General features: G+C 34.0%; 2 protein-coding genes across 3 annotated transcripts; both read right to left on the reverse strand.

Annotated features, from left to right (window-relative positions):
- Positions 1-2,661: 2,661 nt before the first annotated feature.
- On the reverse strand, positions 2,662-8,661 carry LOC136803604 (modulator of macroautophagy TMEM150B-B-like). Of its 2 annotated transcripts, XM_067060328.1 has the most exons (3): positions 8,588-8,661; positions 3,665-3,983; positions 2,662-3,466 (listed from the first exon to the last, which is right to left on the reverse strand). In XM_067060328.1, exons 2-3 carry the CDS (start codon positions 3,912-3,914, stop codon positions 2,982-2,984), a joined length of 735 nt encoding a protein of 244 aa, XP_066916429.1. In that variant the 5' UTR covers positions 3,915-3,983; positions 8,588-8,661; the 3' UTR covers positions 2,662-2,981. The 2 variants fall into 2 exon arrangements, with proteins under 2 accessions (XP_066916429.1, XP_066916428.1); XM_067060327.1 differs by having other exon boundaries at positions 2,662-3,983.
- Positions 5,777-13,268, reverse strand: LOC136803603 (DNA damage-regulated autophagy modulator protein 1-like). Its single transcript, XM_067060326.1, has 2 exons — positions 13,108-13,268; positions 5,777-7,396 (listed from the first exon to the last, which is right to left on the reverse strand). Exon 2 carries the CDS (start codon positions 7,302-7,304, stop codon positions 6,294-6,296), a length of 1,011 nt encoding a protein of 336 aa, XP_066916427.1. The 5' UTR covers positions 7,305-7,396; positions 13,108-13,268; the 3' UTR covers positions 5,777-6,293.
- Between the last annotated feature and the right edge of the window lie 380 nt (positions 13,269-13,648).

A 13,648-nucleotide genomic window follows, 5' to 3' on the forward strand; every position in this document is an offset into this window, starting at 1 on the left:
AAATTTGGGTTATCGAGTTTTTCCTCTTTCTCCATTGTAGATGATCATTTATTCATCGAATTGAAGAGTAAAGCTCACTCCTGTCTCACCTACAGTGATTATAAAGCCACGTGCAAAACGTGTAGAGCAGCCATTTCAACGTTCTTGGAGCTTGAATAGAGTGTCAATTTCTATCCTTTTGTATTTTCGGCATCAAATTAATTAGTGGCAAAATTTGTGCTGGAATTTATTTAGGAAGCTTTATATTTGATCATCAGATCATTACTTTGTCAAAATAAGGCATTTTGACAATGTAAGGACAATAGAATAATTGATGAGATTGATATCTCTAAAACTGCCCTTCCCAGCTTTTGCCTACTGACAAGTTCTATCTATTCATACTAAAGGCATCTCATTCGGTACAATTAAAATATTTGGTGTAACAAAGTTTACAGGCATCACACTTAATTGTCCTGTCAATATTTTTGTCAAAAAGTGTCACTTTGTCTAGAAAATGACTGATAACGTCAAAGGTCACTTTTAGTATTCTCAGCCACGTGCTCAGTGGTTCATTTGAAAGCCACATCAGGACTCGATTTGGATGTTCTCTACGGCGGAGAGAGCAGAAAAACTCAATGACCCAAATTTATCTGGTCGCTGGTCGTGGTCGCTAGTCGTGGTCGCCATTTCTGGTCGATGTCTAGAAGCTCCCTGATTTTTAATTTTGACATGTGACATTTGTTTTGATTTTGTATCCGCTGCATACAGTTTGTTTACAAATTTCGCAAGTACTGTTATGTCCATTTAAAGGAGCATAAAAGTAATAACATGTAAACATTGTGCGTACCACAATAAAAAAGAACAATTAAAATCACGTGTCCAAAACAAAGCTTGAAACAATCAAAATTCAGCCATATTTGTTTTTATTCTCAACTTCAGTTGAGCTAGAATCTGACAATGTATGTGTGTATGTTTGTGTGTGTGTGTGTGTATGTATGTATGTCTGTCCGAAAACTTTGGGGCAGGCTGGAGACTTCAAAAATGATCGGGTTTGGCTGAAATTTGCCACACTTGTTCCTTGGGTGAATATCTGGGGGTGTTTTTTCTCATTTTTTCAAAATTTCCATTTTCGAGGGCGTGGTCAAGAGTTTTCGCCAAAACGAGGCTAAAACTTTGGGGCAGGCTGGAGACTTCAAAAATGATCGGGTTTGGTTGAAATTTGGCACACTTGTTCCTTGGGTGAATATCTGGGGTTTTTTTCTCATTTTTTGAAAATTTTCATTTTTAAGGGCGTGGTCACGAGTTTTTGCCAAAACGAGGCTAAAACTTTGGGGCAGGCTGGAGACTTCAAAAATGATCAGATTTGGCCGAAATTTTGCACACTTGATACTTGGGCGAATCCCTGGTGGCGTTTTTTTCATTATTTCAAGATTTCCATTTTCAAGGGCGTGGTCACAAGTTTTCGCCAAAACGAGGCTAAAACTTTTAGGCAGGCTGGAGACTTCAAGGGCTAATCCCTGTGGATGGTTTTCATTATTTTATAATTTCCATTTTAAGGGGGTGGTCATGAGTTTTTAGTTGAAATTGGTTACAATTTTACAATTGGGCCTACGAATGATTTAAAAACACTGAAGTTGAGCCCAGTGCGGTTAGCACGTTCGACAGTTTTTTATTTTGACATGTGACATTTGTTTTGATTTTGTATCCCACTGCATAAGGTTTGTTTACAAATTTCGTCAGTACTTTTTATGTTCCTTTAAACTCTGAATGTAATGAAAATCTAAGTTAATTTCCTTGTTAATTTTTTCGCCTAAAATCTTGTACTATGAACACAAAATGAATCACAACCAAATGAAGAAGGGAAAAATATTCTATCCTTGTTGTTAACATTCCCAAATGTTGTTGATTTGAATAAAAGAAATTAATAGTTAATTAGCTTTAATTGCTATGTTATAATAAAAATTTATACCCTGTTTTTGATGATTTTTAACATTTTTTAGAAATGAATTATGACTTTAAAAGCTTATAACTTTAGAACCACTGAACCAAATTTAAAAGGTTATACACCAAAATTTAAGTTTGCCTTTCCACTTTAACACCCTTTCTCACAGATGCACTGGGACCTCTTCCCACTGAAAAAATCGGTCAAAATATCGTCCCCAGTGGTAATTCATACTCTAATTTTTGTTCCCACTGAAAATTATCAGATAAGCAAATCCTCAGTGCAAAATATTGTGCTATTTTTTCATCCCAACTGAATTTACTGGCTCGAGAACAATAGAATTCATATCTCCAGCCATAAAAAATATGGAAATATCAATCTCCATCGAGTTTTGGTCCGTTATTTTTACCCCCACTGGCTGAAGAAATCTCACCGGGTTTGTGAGAAGGGGGTGTTCTTTACAATAGAAAAAGAATTTAGTAAAGATTCAAATTATTTCGGACACAGTTACCCTCCAAGCTCTTAACTTTTTTCTGGGTCAACTGCTCTTTCAGAAAACTTTGAAATAAATGGTCGCTTAAGAATTAGATTAACCAATCAAAAATGAATCGTGTGGGTCAGTGGTAGCGATCTAAGTAATGCAATGTTGACTTTAATTCATCCAAGCATGATGGTCTAGCTTACTCTAAGATAAGATATACTATCGAGAAAGCGGATAGGCAAAAAAACTTTGCCATTAATACACGAAGGGATAACCGTAATCTTTTTGAAAATAATTTCAAATTATATAAATCAAAAATATTGTTAGTCGTGTCCTGAAATATTATTTTTTATTTCCTTAAAAATCTAAACTTTGAATTATATGTACAATCATGGACAAAATATTTGAGACAAGAAATCCCCCTGCGAAGGATTGTAGCTATATTTCACTTTCAATCGATTATTTAGACTACAACCATGGTAAATGAGATTAAGGCATATCTTTTTGGAAAAACAATGTTCAATTTGGCTTCGTGAATTACGGTTTTTAGCTCGATTGAAATTTAACGTCATGTTTTATTCATGTATGGAACTCAATTTTCACTTTATTTGGCTCCTTCGAATCAAATCTTGTATATCTAGCAAGTCTAATATTGTCCTCGATATCTATTGAAACTTGAGTTTCTGGTGAAGGAAAATCTTTTGGTTGGATTGTTTTGAATTCCATTCCAAATTTGAACTCGATGTTCCAGAAGTCATAAGTGAATGTTGATAGGAATATAATTTTAAATGCTGCCAACGCCCATTCTGTAGCTTGCGCCACATTGGCTCCACCTCTGTTATGAATCTCTAAAGAAGGGATTGTTGCAAATACGCCAAATATGATTAAATTGATTACTAGACCGACACAACACACTACACGAATCAAATAAACAATACATCCTCGTCTCCAAGTAGAATCTTTGACGAATCTTTCTTTATTAATTGAATCACCAAGGAATCGATAAGTAATGTAACATTGTAATAACGTGTAGATCGTTGCACCAAGGAAATATAACCCAGCGGCTGCAAAATGGACGAAAATATTTGATGAAAGTTGAAACGACGAAACAACGATTTTACCAAGCAAAAATAGAAATGCAGATACTAAAGCTGCTCTGTTCGCTATAGAGCATCTAGCTTCGGCTGCAATTTGGTAAAAACGTACTATAGCAATAACCAGCGTTGCAAAGCTGCTTAAAATCAAGAATAGAGTAAATATACTTGAATTCGGTTTAAAGTCTCCTGTATCGCTGATGTAAGGTATAAAAGGTAACGGTTTCAATGTTCCACTATTCACGCCGATAATGTACGCCATCAGACAAGCTATGAAGGAGCAGAGAGAGCTGATGATAGGTAAGCTGAAGATAATCCAACGCAGATTGATTTGGTAGCTTTTTCTGTTGTTGGCATGATTTGGTGCATTTAATGTTGTTCTTGTTTCTTCTTCGGCTTGTATTTTCGAATCAGCCATTTTGTTTTTCTTGTTATCACGAAGTTCGATTTCTTTTGTTTTATCTCAGTTTTTGAAGTCTTCCATTCACTGAAAGGTTAAAAAATCAAGATTCAAGTTTATTACACTAAGTTTTGAAGCTTTTAATGCTCCGAGCGGATTCTGATACTCCGCATAATATAAAAATATTTGACAAGGTTAATGATATCCATGATGAAATGATAGAACCACCATTTAAAAAAAAACAAGGGTGTAACACCTGTCTCAGACCTGTTACCAACTGTTACAACCTTTTAGTAGAAAAAACATCAAAAATCCAAAAAAGTGTAAAATTTGTGTATAACTGTAAAGTTATATATGTTGCCCATATGTTGCCCCATAAAATCCAGGGTGTGTGGTCCCACAGCTTTAAACTGGCAACCCCAATCACGAAAGACATGAAAGTTTAAATATTACAAGACCATACAAGACTTAGATACCGAAAACTTTTAAAGTGATGGTAGACGAAACTTGACACAAGAGATTCTCGAAAGCCAACATCACATCAGTAAAAGAATTCTGTAAAAGGAAATCTGAATACCTCTTGTGTCAATCATCTATTTATATGTGTCAATAATGCGAATCTACATTATTTGAAAAGTATAGGTTGTTTATAGGAACAAACTATGTAAGAACATAAGGCTTCGATGACCAAATTATTAAGAACAAGTTAAGAACATTTTAAGGCTTTGTGGACTCTAAAACATCCAATTTCTTATGAAAATAGGCAAAAATACTCACAAAATGGTGAAAATAAGAACATGTTAAGAACATTTTTAGGCTTAAAACTCAAAAAGTTGGGAACATCCCAAGGCTTCAGAAATTTTGGATGTTCTTATGAAAAGCAAACGTGTACAGTATTTGAGAAGTATTGGATTACTTCTCTTTAATGTGCGTCTGACATTAACCTTTCGTGTCTTTAGAGGGAGCATTTGTCTCAAAGAGTTCTGACTCATGGTCAAAACTTATGTATTAATCAAAATATACTACACCCCTGTCTCACAGACCCGCTGGGACCCCAGCCCCACTGGAAAATTTCGAATTTTTATCCCCATTGAGGAAAATAGCTCGGTCGGGGCTGTGAGACAGGGGTGTAAAATTGTTTTTAAAGCAAAAGGTCCTCTAAATTCTAGATCAAAACACACATCGACTGTCGATAGCACCTGGGATAAACCAGGTTTTAGATAGACCTTTGTAATTTCAATTAGGCGAGACTTAAATTAATGGGTTTTCTTTCAAGAGTTCATTAGGAGTTTTCTAGAAGGCCTGAGGCCTAAAGATCACGTTTCATTTTAGAGGAAAAATACGTAGGGAATAAAGATAACTCGCGTGTGTCATTTTTGAACAGTCGAAAACGTTTTTACTTCTTTTGTTTGTTTTGTCACGTATAAAATAAACAAAAACTATTTACATTAAAAGAATAAACTTAACTTTTAACGTCTGAAAGTTACAGAATTACGAAATTGAAAGATTGCTCTGAGGGGGGGAATTAGAATTGACAACTGTTGAATAGTACCTCTCTTAAAAACTCGAACCCAGTTCCTTTAATTCACCCTTTTAGGATTCCGAGAAAGGTTATCAAGAAGTGGTCACCAAAGAGCGGTCAAAATTGTATCACGCCTACCATTTAAAGGGATAATCAGATGGTTTGAGATATTTTTACTTTTAGTAAGAATTACAACGAAAGTTTAACCGTGTAAGAACTCATTTTCAGTAATTTCAAATTGTGTTATCTCGATAGTTAGGCCAAAATACTTGGAGGTTTTACTCAGGACCGTAGAAGGTACTAAGGCCAAATATCTCAAACCATCTGATGGTGCAAATGTCTTCGATATTGTCTCTGCTGAATTTCACTCAAAATTCAAAAATACTGTACTTTAAAAATTTCTTTACTTTAAAAATCAAGAAAAATAAATATATTGGACATGGAGTTGGAAAACATAAAATATATCATTTTGTATAAAAAACTGTAAAAATAGGTAAAACTTTTGATACTTAAATGAAATCAAGGAACGTATTTACAATAACATTATTTAATTTAGATCACTATTAAAACTCTGATCTGATATTCAAATTTGTTTAAAAATCTTGATAAATTAAAAATGAACTTATGCAAGATGGCCCCCAACCTTCGTCGTCTCTATAAATACAAGATACAAGGTGAATTTTTTGAATCACAGTTTGCGTTCTACAAGGGACTAAAATCGTAGAAGTCAAATTTTCAGTCTAAAGTTATTTAATTTTTAACGTTCATTGACATCTAGCTCTTCAACTCGCAAATCTTTATGAAAGAACTTTATGTATCACATATCAGACTTAATCAAAATGGCGAGTTAAGCCTATACAATACAAATGTCACGATCATTGCAGTTTGCTGTATGATACTTGCGATGGCAGCCCATCGGTAGTGTCACAATTTTTGATCGGGAAACTTTCGGTTTTCGTTTTCTCAATCTCATCAAACTTCATTAGAAACGTGAAACGAATTTTCCAGAATTCATACGAAAATGTCGAGAAGAAAAATAATTTGAATCCAGCGAAAGCCCATTCAGCACTTTGACCCACATTGGCTCCACCACGATTATGAACTTTCAATGAGGGTACAGTAACAAAAACACCAACAATGAAAAAATTGATGATAAGTGCCAAAGAACAGATAACTCTTGATAAAAAGACAGAGCCTTGACACTTCGAAGACATGTCCCCTGTAAGGAGTTTTTTCAGTCCGTTTAAACCACCAATCATCTTGAAAGTGATACAAACTTGAAAAACAGTATAAAGGGCTGCACCAAAAAAATAAAAGCAAGCAAAACCAAGATGAATTTTTTTATAGTTATTCAACTGAAAAGATGACACACCAATTTTACAAACCAGGAAAATACAACTTGATACCAAAGCTGCTGTATTCAATCGTTGTATGGATCGTTTGGTTCTTGCTTCTTCTAACGGGTTATCCCTGTTGCTTCTTAATTCTGTTGGGGAGCTGTTTCTAGACTTGTCAGTTTCAGCTTTGGAAGCTACTTGGTAATACCTGACTGTGATAATTATGAGAGTCACCAGACTGCTAAGGATTAGAAAGAATGTGAAGAAGCTAGATCCTGGTTTGACGTCGCCGATGTCACTGATAAATGGGATGAAAGGTAAAGGTTGTAGGCGTTTCTCATCTACACCCACTCTGTATGCTATTAAACAAGCAATGAATGAGAGGAAAGAGCTGACAAGAGGAAGACTGAAGATAAACCAACAAAATTGGATCCCATGTTCAGAATGCTGGTTGTTTGTTGTTATTGGTTGTGGTGGCGAAGTTTGATTGGTAATAGGTGTTGTAACTGTTACTGCTTCTAAAGATTGTTGATGTTGTAGTTCTGGCATTGTGTTTGGTTTGATAGTTGTTAATTCTGATAGTATTGGTCTGTCACTGCTGCTGTGTCTTTCGGTGTTGTTAGAGGTAGTTGGTAGGAATCCTGAAACAAGAAAGAGGGAAGCTAGATTTTTTCCCTACAATTTTAAAAACTTTGTTTCTATTCAAAAAAATGTAAACCTGGATACTATTGTCATTTAACAAAGTTTTGCTGTCTACGACTTTAATTTTCAAGCCTCTTGTTAAAATCAAACTAAACTATCAAGCATTTTTGTGAACTTACTTTGAAACGTTACTTTGTTGTTTATTCTAAAGTTGCAAATCTTCACTGTCTTATAAGCGCTTAGTTCCTTTCCTCTCAATACATAGGAGGTATTTAATCTGTTAGAAACTTTTCAAACGCTTTTTTATAGGTCATGATTCGTCATCAAATTTTGCAGCACGCACACGTGTATACTGGGAAAATCGAAATGGACAATCGTGGTGATTTCCGGAAAAATGGTTTCTGGTCAATACGAAAAATCCCTACGCTGAAAAATATTGGGGACTTTTTTATTGGTGGGGAATGCTTTTAGAAGCATAAATACATAGGTAATACCGAGCGTTAAATCAATCAAATTAGATGCACGAGATTTTGATTTTGATTTCTGGTTTTTTCTTGAATGAAAAAATTGTACGAGATTTATTTTTGTGATTTAACCCTGGACAAGTACGGTTTCATCACGATTGATAAACATCTTATCGTGAAAAAAGATTTTCCTCCGACAAAGATCTTCTAGGTCAATTACAATGAGACAGTGAATTTTGGCAAAGTGAGAAATTTTTCTTCAATAAGATTGAAATCCTATCTATTCGAGTATATCTTTAACGCATCGACAATACTAAATAAATAAAATCTTTCTTAAAATGGGATTTTCCAGAAAAAAAATTTGAATATGGGAGGTGGAGGATATAACAATTTTCAGTGATTTACCCCCCGGACAAAGTGACTTTTGGCCCCCCGGACAAGCCAAATTACCTCCAGACAGAGCAAATTTACCCCCCGGACAAGGCAAATTTTGATGATTTTTCGCTACCCCCGGACAATATATCCTCCACCCCCATGTACGGACATTTTCTGGAAGAGCCCAATGAGATGAGATTTTTCATGTGAAAATTTCACACGATTTCATAGTCTGAATCGCAGACCTCTATAGATATACTTCCTATAAGAAACTTCTTTCGCTAGAGGATGAGCAGAGCCTAACGATTTCATGATTCTGTATAACCCTGTCAAAAATCAAAAGTTACTTACGTATTTTTTTCAAATTAAATGTTCCCTCTCAAAAATCAACAAATGAATTTGTCCTTCTAACGTTTGTCTTCCTTTCTCAGTATATTCAATTTGAAGGTTTTACGTCTCAGTATTGACACTTATATCCTAATTCGACTAATTCAGGGAATAAAATTGTGATTACTCATCAATTTTTCTGGGAATTCTAGATCGAGAAGGGAACTTAGAAACACTTTAGCAATTAGACACGTACGTTCGTTAAAGATTTTTTTAAACATGAAAAAATCGCTGAAAAGATCATTTCATTCAAACTTTCTCAGACAAAATAAATTTGAAAAAAAATAAACATTTTGAGTTTTGTAAAAACATTAAAATTCTCGAAATTTTCGTCAACTTTTATCAAAAATGCTGAAAGATTTGTGAACATAAATCGCGATTTTCTAATGCAAGGCACGAATGGATCAAAATTGACACTCTAGCTCCACTGTTCATTTCGTTTATCCCTTGAAGACATTTAAAAAGTACCTGGGTGATCTTTGGTTCTTTTGAACAAGATATCAACCATATATTTAGCGAAGTATCAAATTATTCTGAGGGTAATTCCTGGATAATCTATGTTAGTAGTGTTTGTAGTACATGTTAATTTATGCGCTGTGATCCTCATAGTTAGCTATGAGGCCTATGCGTTTTTTGGGTAGGTTTAGTCTCTCACTCTCGAAATTTAGTCTTAATAAATTTGGTCCCACCCTCTTTATACAGATATTATTATTCATACAGATAAGAGATACATATATGCCAGTAAAAGATCTTTTTCACATTTCCCTCAATATCCTAACTTTCCAATTTGTTTTCCCAATACAGCCTAATAACCCCCCCCCCCGTGAAAGATTTGAAAAAAGTGTGATGTAACAAGTTGAACTTTAAAAAACGAACCAGGTCATTATCAAGGGATTTTTTATGTTATTTTTCCTTTATTTGAAAAGATCACAAGTGCACTTATGAACATATACTACAAACACTAATAACATAGATTATCAAGGAATTACCCTCAGGATAATTTGATACTTCACTAAATATATATGAAAGTAAAACGTCACAAGACGGTGAACGGTGAGCGTTTGATATCTTGTTGAAAAGAACTAAAGATCACCCAGGTAGTTTTTAGATATTTCTAAGAAGGAAAGAAATAACAATTGAACTAGAATGTCAATATTCATACATTCGTGACCTGGATTAGACAAATGCAATTTATGTTCACAAATCCTTCAGTATTTTAAAAAGAAATCAAAGTCAAAACGCATTTCTTTGAAATGTGTTTATACCCCCTGGAAAATAGCAAAATTTGCAAAAAAGAGCCTGGAAAAAATTATTTTCATGACTTAAAGTGAGGTTGGGCGAACTAATATTTGTCGTTTACCCCCTGGAAAGTTTAAGAATAACTTTTTACCCTAGAAACACGAAAAAACACTTATTTAAACCTCTTGGAAATTGTTCTCAGGCTATCCCCTGGAAATGTTCATCCACCCCTGTATGGTTATAAAATGGAATGGCCCAATAGAACATGTTAGATAATCAGACGCTAAATATTGCATATTCGAGAACAACAAGCAATATGCTGAATGGACCTACCTTACCTGATGATAAAAGTTAGATAGCAATGCGAAAAGAAAAATGAAAAAAATCAGTCAGAAAATATAGCGTTTAGCGAAAAAACACAACACAATAAATTCATCATTGATTGTTGATGGGGGGAGAGGGAAGGGTTGTAGGGAAATAATAAATAGGAAGTTCTGGTCGCAAAAATCAGTTTTATTGACAATTGAATCATGCTTGATGGTGAGCATTGTTATGGATAATGTTTTTGTGTGAAAAGCATAGAAATATAAGTAAACTAAACGGTGATTTCCGGCATTTTCAACCGGAAAAACTTTTTTCTCAAAAATCGAACTCGGCCATGTTTTTAGCATTGCAAAGACGCATCTTTCTGCAAAAAAATCGGAAAAAACTAGAAATGAAAATTCGAGAAAATATCAAAAAACCGATTTTTCCGACATATTTCCGGCATTTTCGGCTGGAAAACTTTTTTTTTCGAAAATCGGGCTCCGTCACATTTTAGGTATTGTCATATTGCATCAGTGTGCAAAATTTCATAAAAAAATATAAAGTACAGCTCGAGAAATTCAAGAAATACTGTCTTTCCGGCGAAAATAGGTTGTTCCGGCGACTTTTAAAATAGTTCCGGCTTCAAAAATAAATTTTTCATTGAAAAATGAAACATGCTTGATGGTGGGCATTGCTATTAATAATGTTTTTGAATGAAAAAAACAACGGAAAAAGGAAAAAGTCCAATGAAAATCTAGAAAAACGGCGATTTCCAGCATATTTCAGGCATTTTCCACCGGAAAAAAGATTTTCTCAAAAATCGGATTCGGCCATGTTTTGGGCATTGTTAATACGCATCTTTGAACAAAAAGTCAGAAAAAAACTTATGATAAAATCTCGAGAAAATGCCAAAAAAACAGTTTTTCCAGCATATTTCCGGCATTTTCAGCAGGAATTGAATTATTTTCGAAAATCGGGCTCCGTCACAATTTAGGTATTGACATTTTGCATCAGTGTGCAAAATTTAATTAAAAAAATATAAAGTACAGCTCAAGAAATTCAAGAAATACGGTTTTTCCGGCGAAAATGGGCTGTTCCGGCGATTTTTAGAAAACCCGGCTTCAAAAATCAATTTTATTAAAAATTGAAACATGCTTGATGGTGGGCATTGCTATTGATAATGTTTTAGAATGAAAAAATAACCAATTATATGGGAAAAGTCCAATGAAAATCCAGAAAAACGGCGATTTCCGGCATATTTCCGGCATTTTCGGCCGGAAAATATTTTTTCTCAAGAATCGGACTAGGCCATGTTTTGGGCATTGTTAATACGCATCTTTGAGCAAAAAATCTGAAAAAGTTAATGATGAAATCTCGAGAAAATGCCGAAAAACCAGTTTTTCCGGCATATTTCCGCCATTTTCGGCCGGAATTGAATTTTTTTCGAAAATCGGGCTCCGTCACAATTTAGGTATCGACATTTTGCATCAGTGTGCACAATTTCATGAAAAAATATAAAGTACAGCTCAAGAAATTCAAGAAATAACAGTTTTCCGGCGAAAATGGGCTGTTCCGGCGATTTTTAGAAAGTTCCGGCTTCAAAAATCAATTTTATTGAAAATTGAAACATGCTTGATGGTGGGCATTGCTATTAATAATGTTTTTGAATGAAAAAAACAACCAATTATATGGAAAAAATCCAATGAAAATCCAGAAAAACGGCGATTTCCGGCATATTTCCGGCATTTTCGGCCGGAAAAAATTTTTTCTCAAGAATTGGACTAGGCCATGTTTTGGGCATTGTTAATACGCATCTTTGAGCAAAAAATCAGAAAAAACTAATGATGAAATCTCGAGAAAATGCCGAAAAACCAGTTTTTCCGGCATATTTCCGCCATTTTCGGCCGGAAAAATTTTTTTTCGAAAATCGGGCTCCGTCACATTTTGAGCATTGTCGTTTTGCATCATTGTGCAAAAAATCAGAAAAAACTAATGAGCCAATCTCGAGAAAAGCTGGTAACTAACGGACGGACGGACAAAGGTTAATTTATAGGACCTACAGCCCACCGGGGTAGGTCCAAAAAGCAAACCGAGAATCTCAAGGCACAGGTTTATAAAAAACAAGATTAGAAAAAAAAGTTAAGGGAGTCTCCCCTACATTAATTTGTCTCTCAATTCTATGTAACTCCAGTAAGTTATATTTCTGATAAAAGTTGGAAATAATTCAAAATAGATTTCTCATTTTCTCTATTGCTTTTATAGTCTAAATTCTCAAAGGACCTTCCTTTTAGTAAACAGCTTTTATGGTGACATGTAGCTTATGAATTAGAATTCAAACCAAAAACCATCTTACTTTTTCCTTTCGTAAAAAATAAACCAAACAACAATTCAAATGTAAACAATAAGAGGTAGAGAGGTTCTATATCAGTGGTCGGTACTAAAACTACTAAAACTGGTGAAAGTCTATCAGGCGAGAACAATTTGATTAGTTGTTTTACGGACCCGACCGACCCTGAAATTCCAAAAATCGAAATGAAAATAAAAATTGAAAAATTTATGTTCAGTTTTTCATTTTATCCATGAATTCGACCTTTTCGTGCCTTTTTATTTTCTATTTCGCATTTTTGTCAAGATGTAGCAGTTTTTGTTGCTTTTTAGGATATTTTATAGGTGAAATTCTACTTTTATTTTTATTTTTTCGCCGACCGACTGACCCCTCTTTTTGGGTAGCTTGGCCCGTAAAACAACAAATTAAATTGACCTAGACTAATACTAAACTATTAACAAAATTATGTGAAAAGTAAGACTAGGTTAAACTATTCAATACCTCTGTAAACTCAATAAATTGAAAAATAGTTAATTACGGTAAAATATTAGACCATTTCATAAGACCTTTTGACTCTCTAAAATAATTTTCTATAATATAAAGTTAAACTTACTGAAAAATATGAAGTTTTCATATCCATTACTTCAAAACCAATTCAATACATTAAGGATCTTCAATCTCAAATGGTAATACAAGGTCAAAAGGTTAATTTTTGCTCATCCCAATCACATCAGGCCAAGTCCTTTTTCCATCCATTATAATTATAACATTTTTTAAAGCTGAAAATAAATTTATACCAAAATCAGTGAAAATGATTATTTAGTATAATAATTTTTTTTACAGTTTGAAAGTTAATAATTTCTTTTACTAATGATGAGAACTTATGAGAAGAAGAAGGTTCAAAATAGTAAAAAATGATAACCAAAGGGTAAGAGTGACTGAAAATTAGAAAACGATATAATATACAATTTGTAAGAAACACAGGCCTTAAAAACAACTTTATTTTCAAACAGTGTGACATAACTATAGTCAATAACAATAGGTCTTTTTATGAGTCATCTTACGGGGTCAAGCTGGAGTTTTTACAAGTTCTTTGATGACTCTGTTGGTCGTTAAATGTTGAGACAAACGATTTTATTACTTTTTCTAAAGAA

Source organism: Clytia hemisphaerica, unplaced genomic scaffold (genome assembly GCF_902728285.1).
Source record: "Clytia hemisphaerica strain Z4C2 unplaced genomic scaffold, Clytia hemisphaerica genome assembly, whole genome shotgun sequence".
Taxonomy (NCBI): domain Eukaryota; kingdom Metazoa; phylum Cnidaria; class Hydrozoa; order Leptothecata; family Clytiidae; genus Clytia; species Clytia hemisphaerica.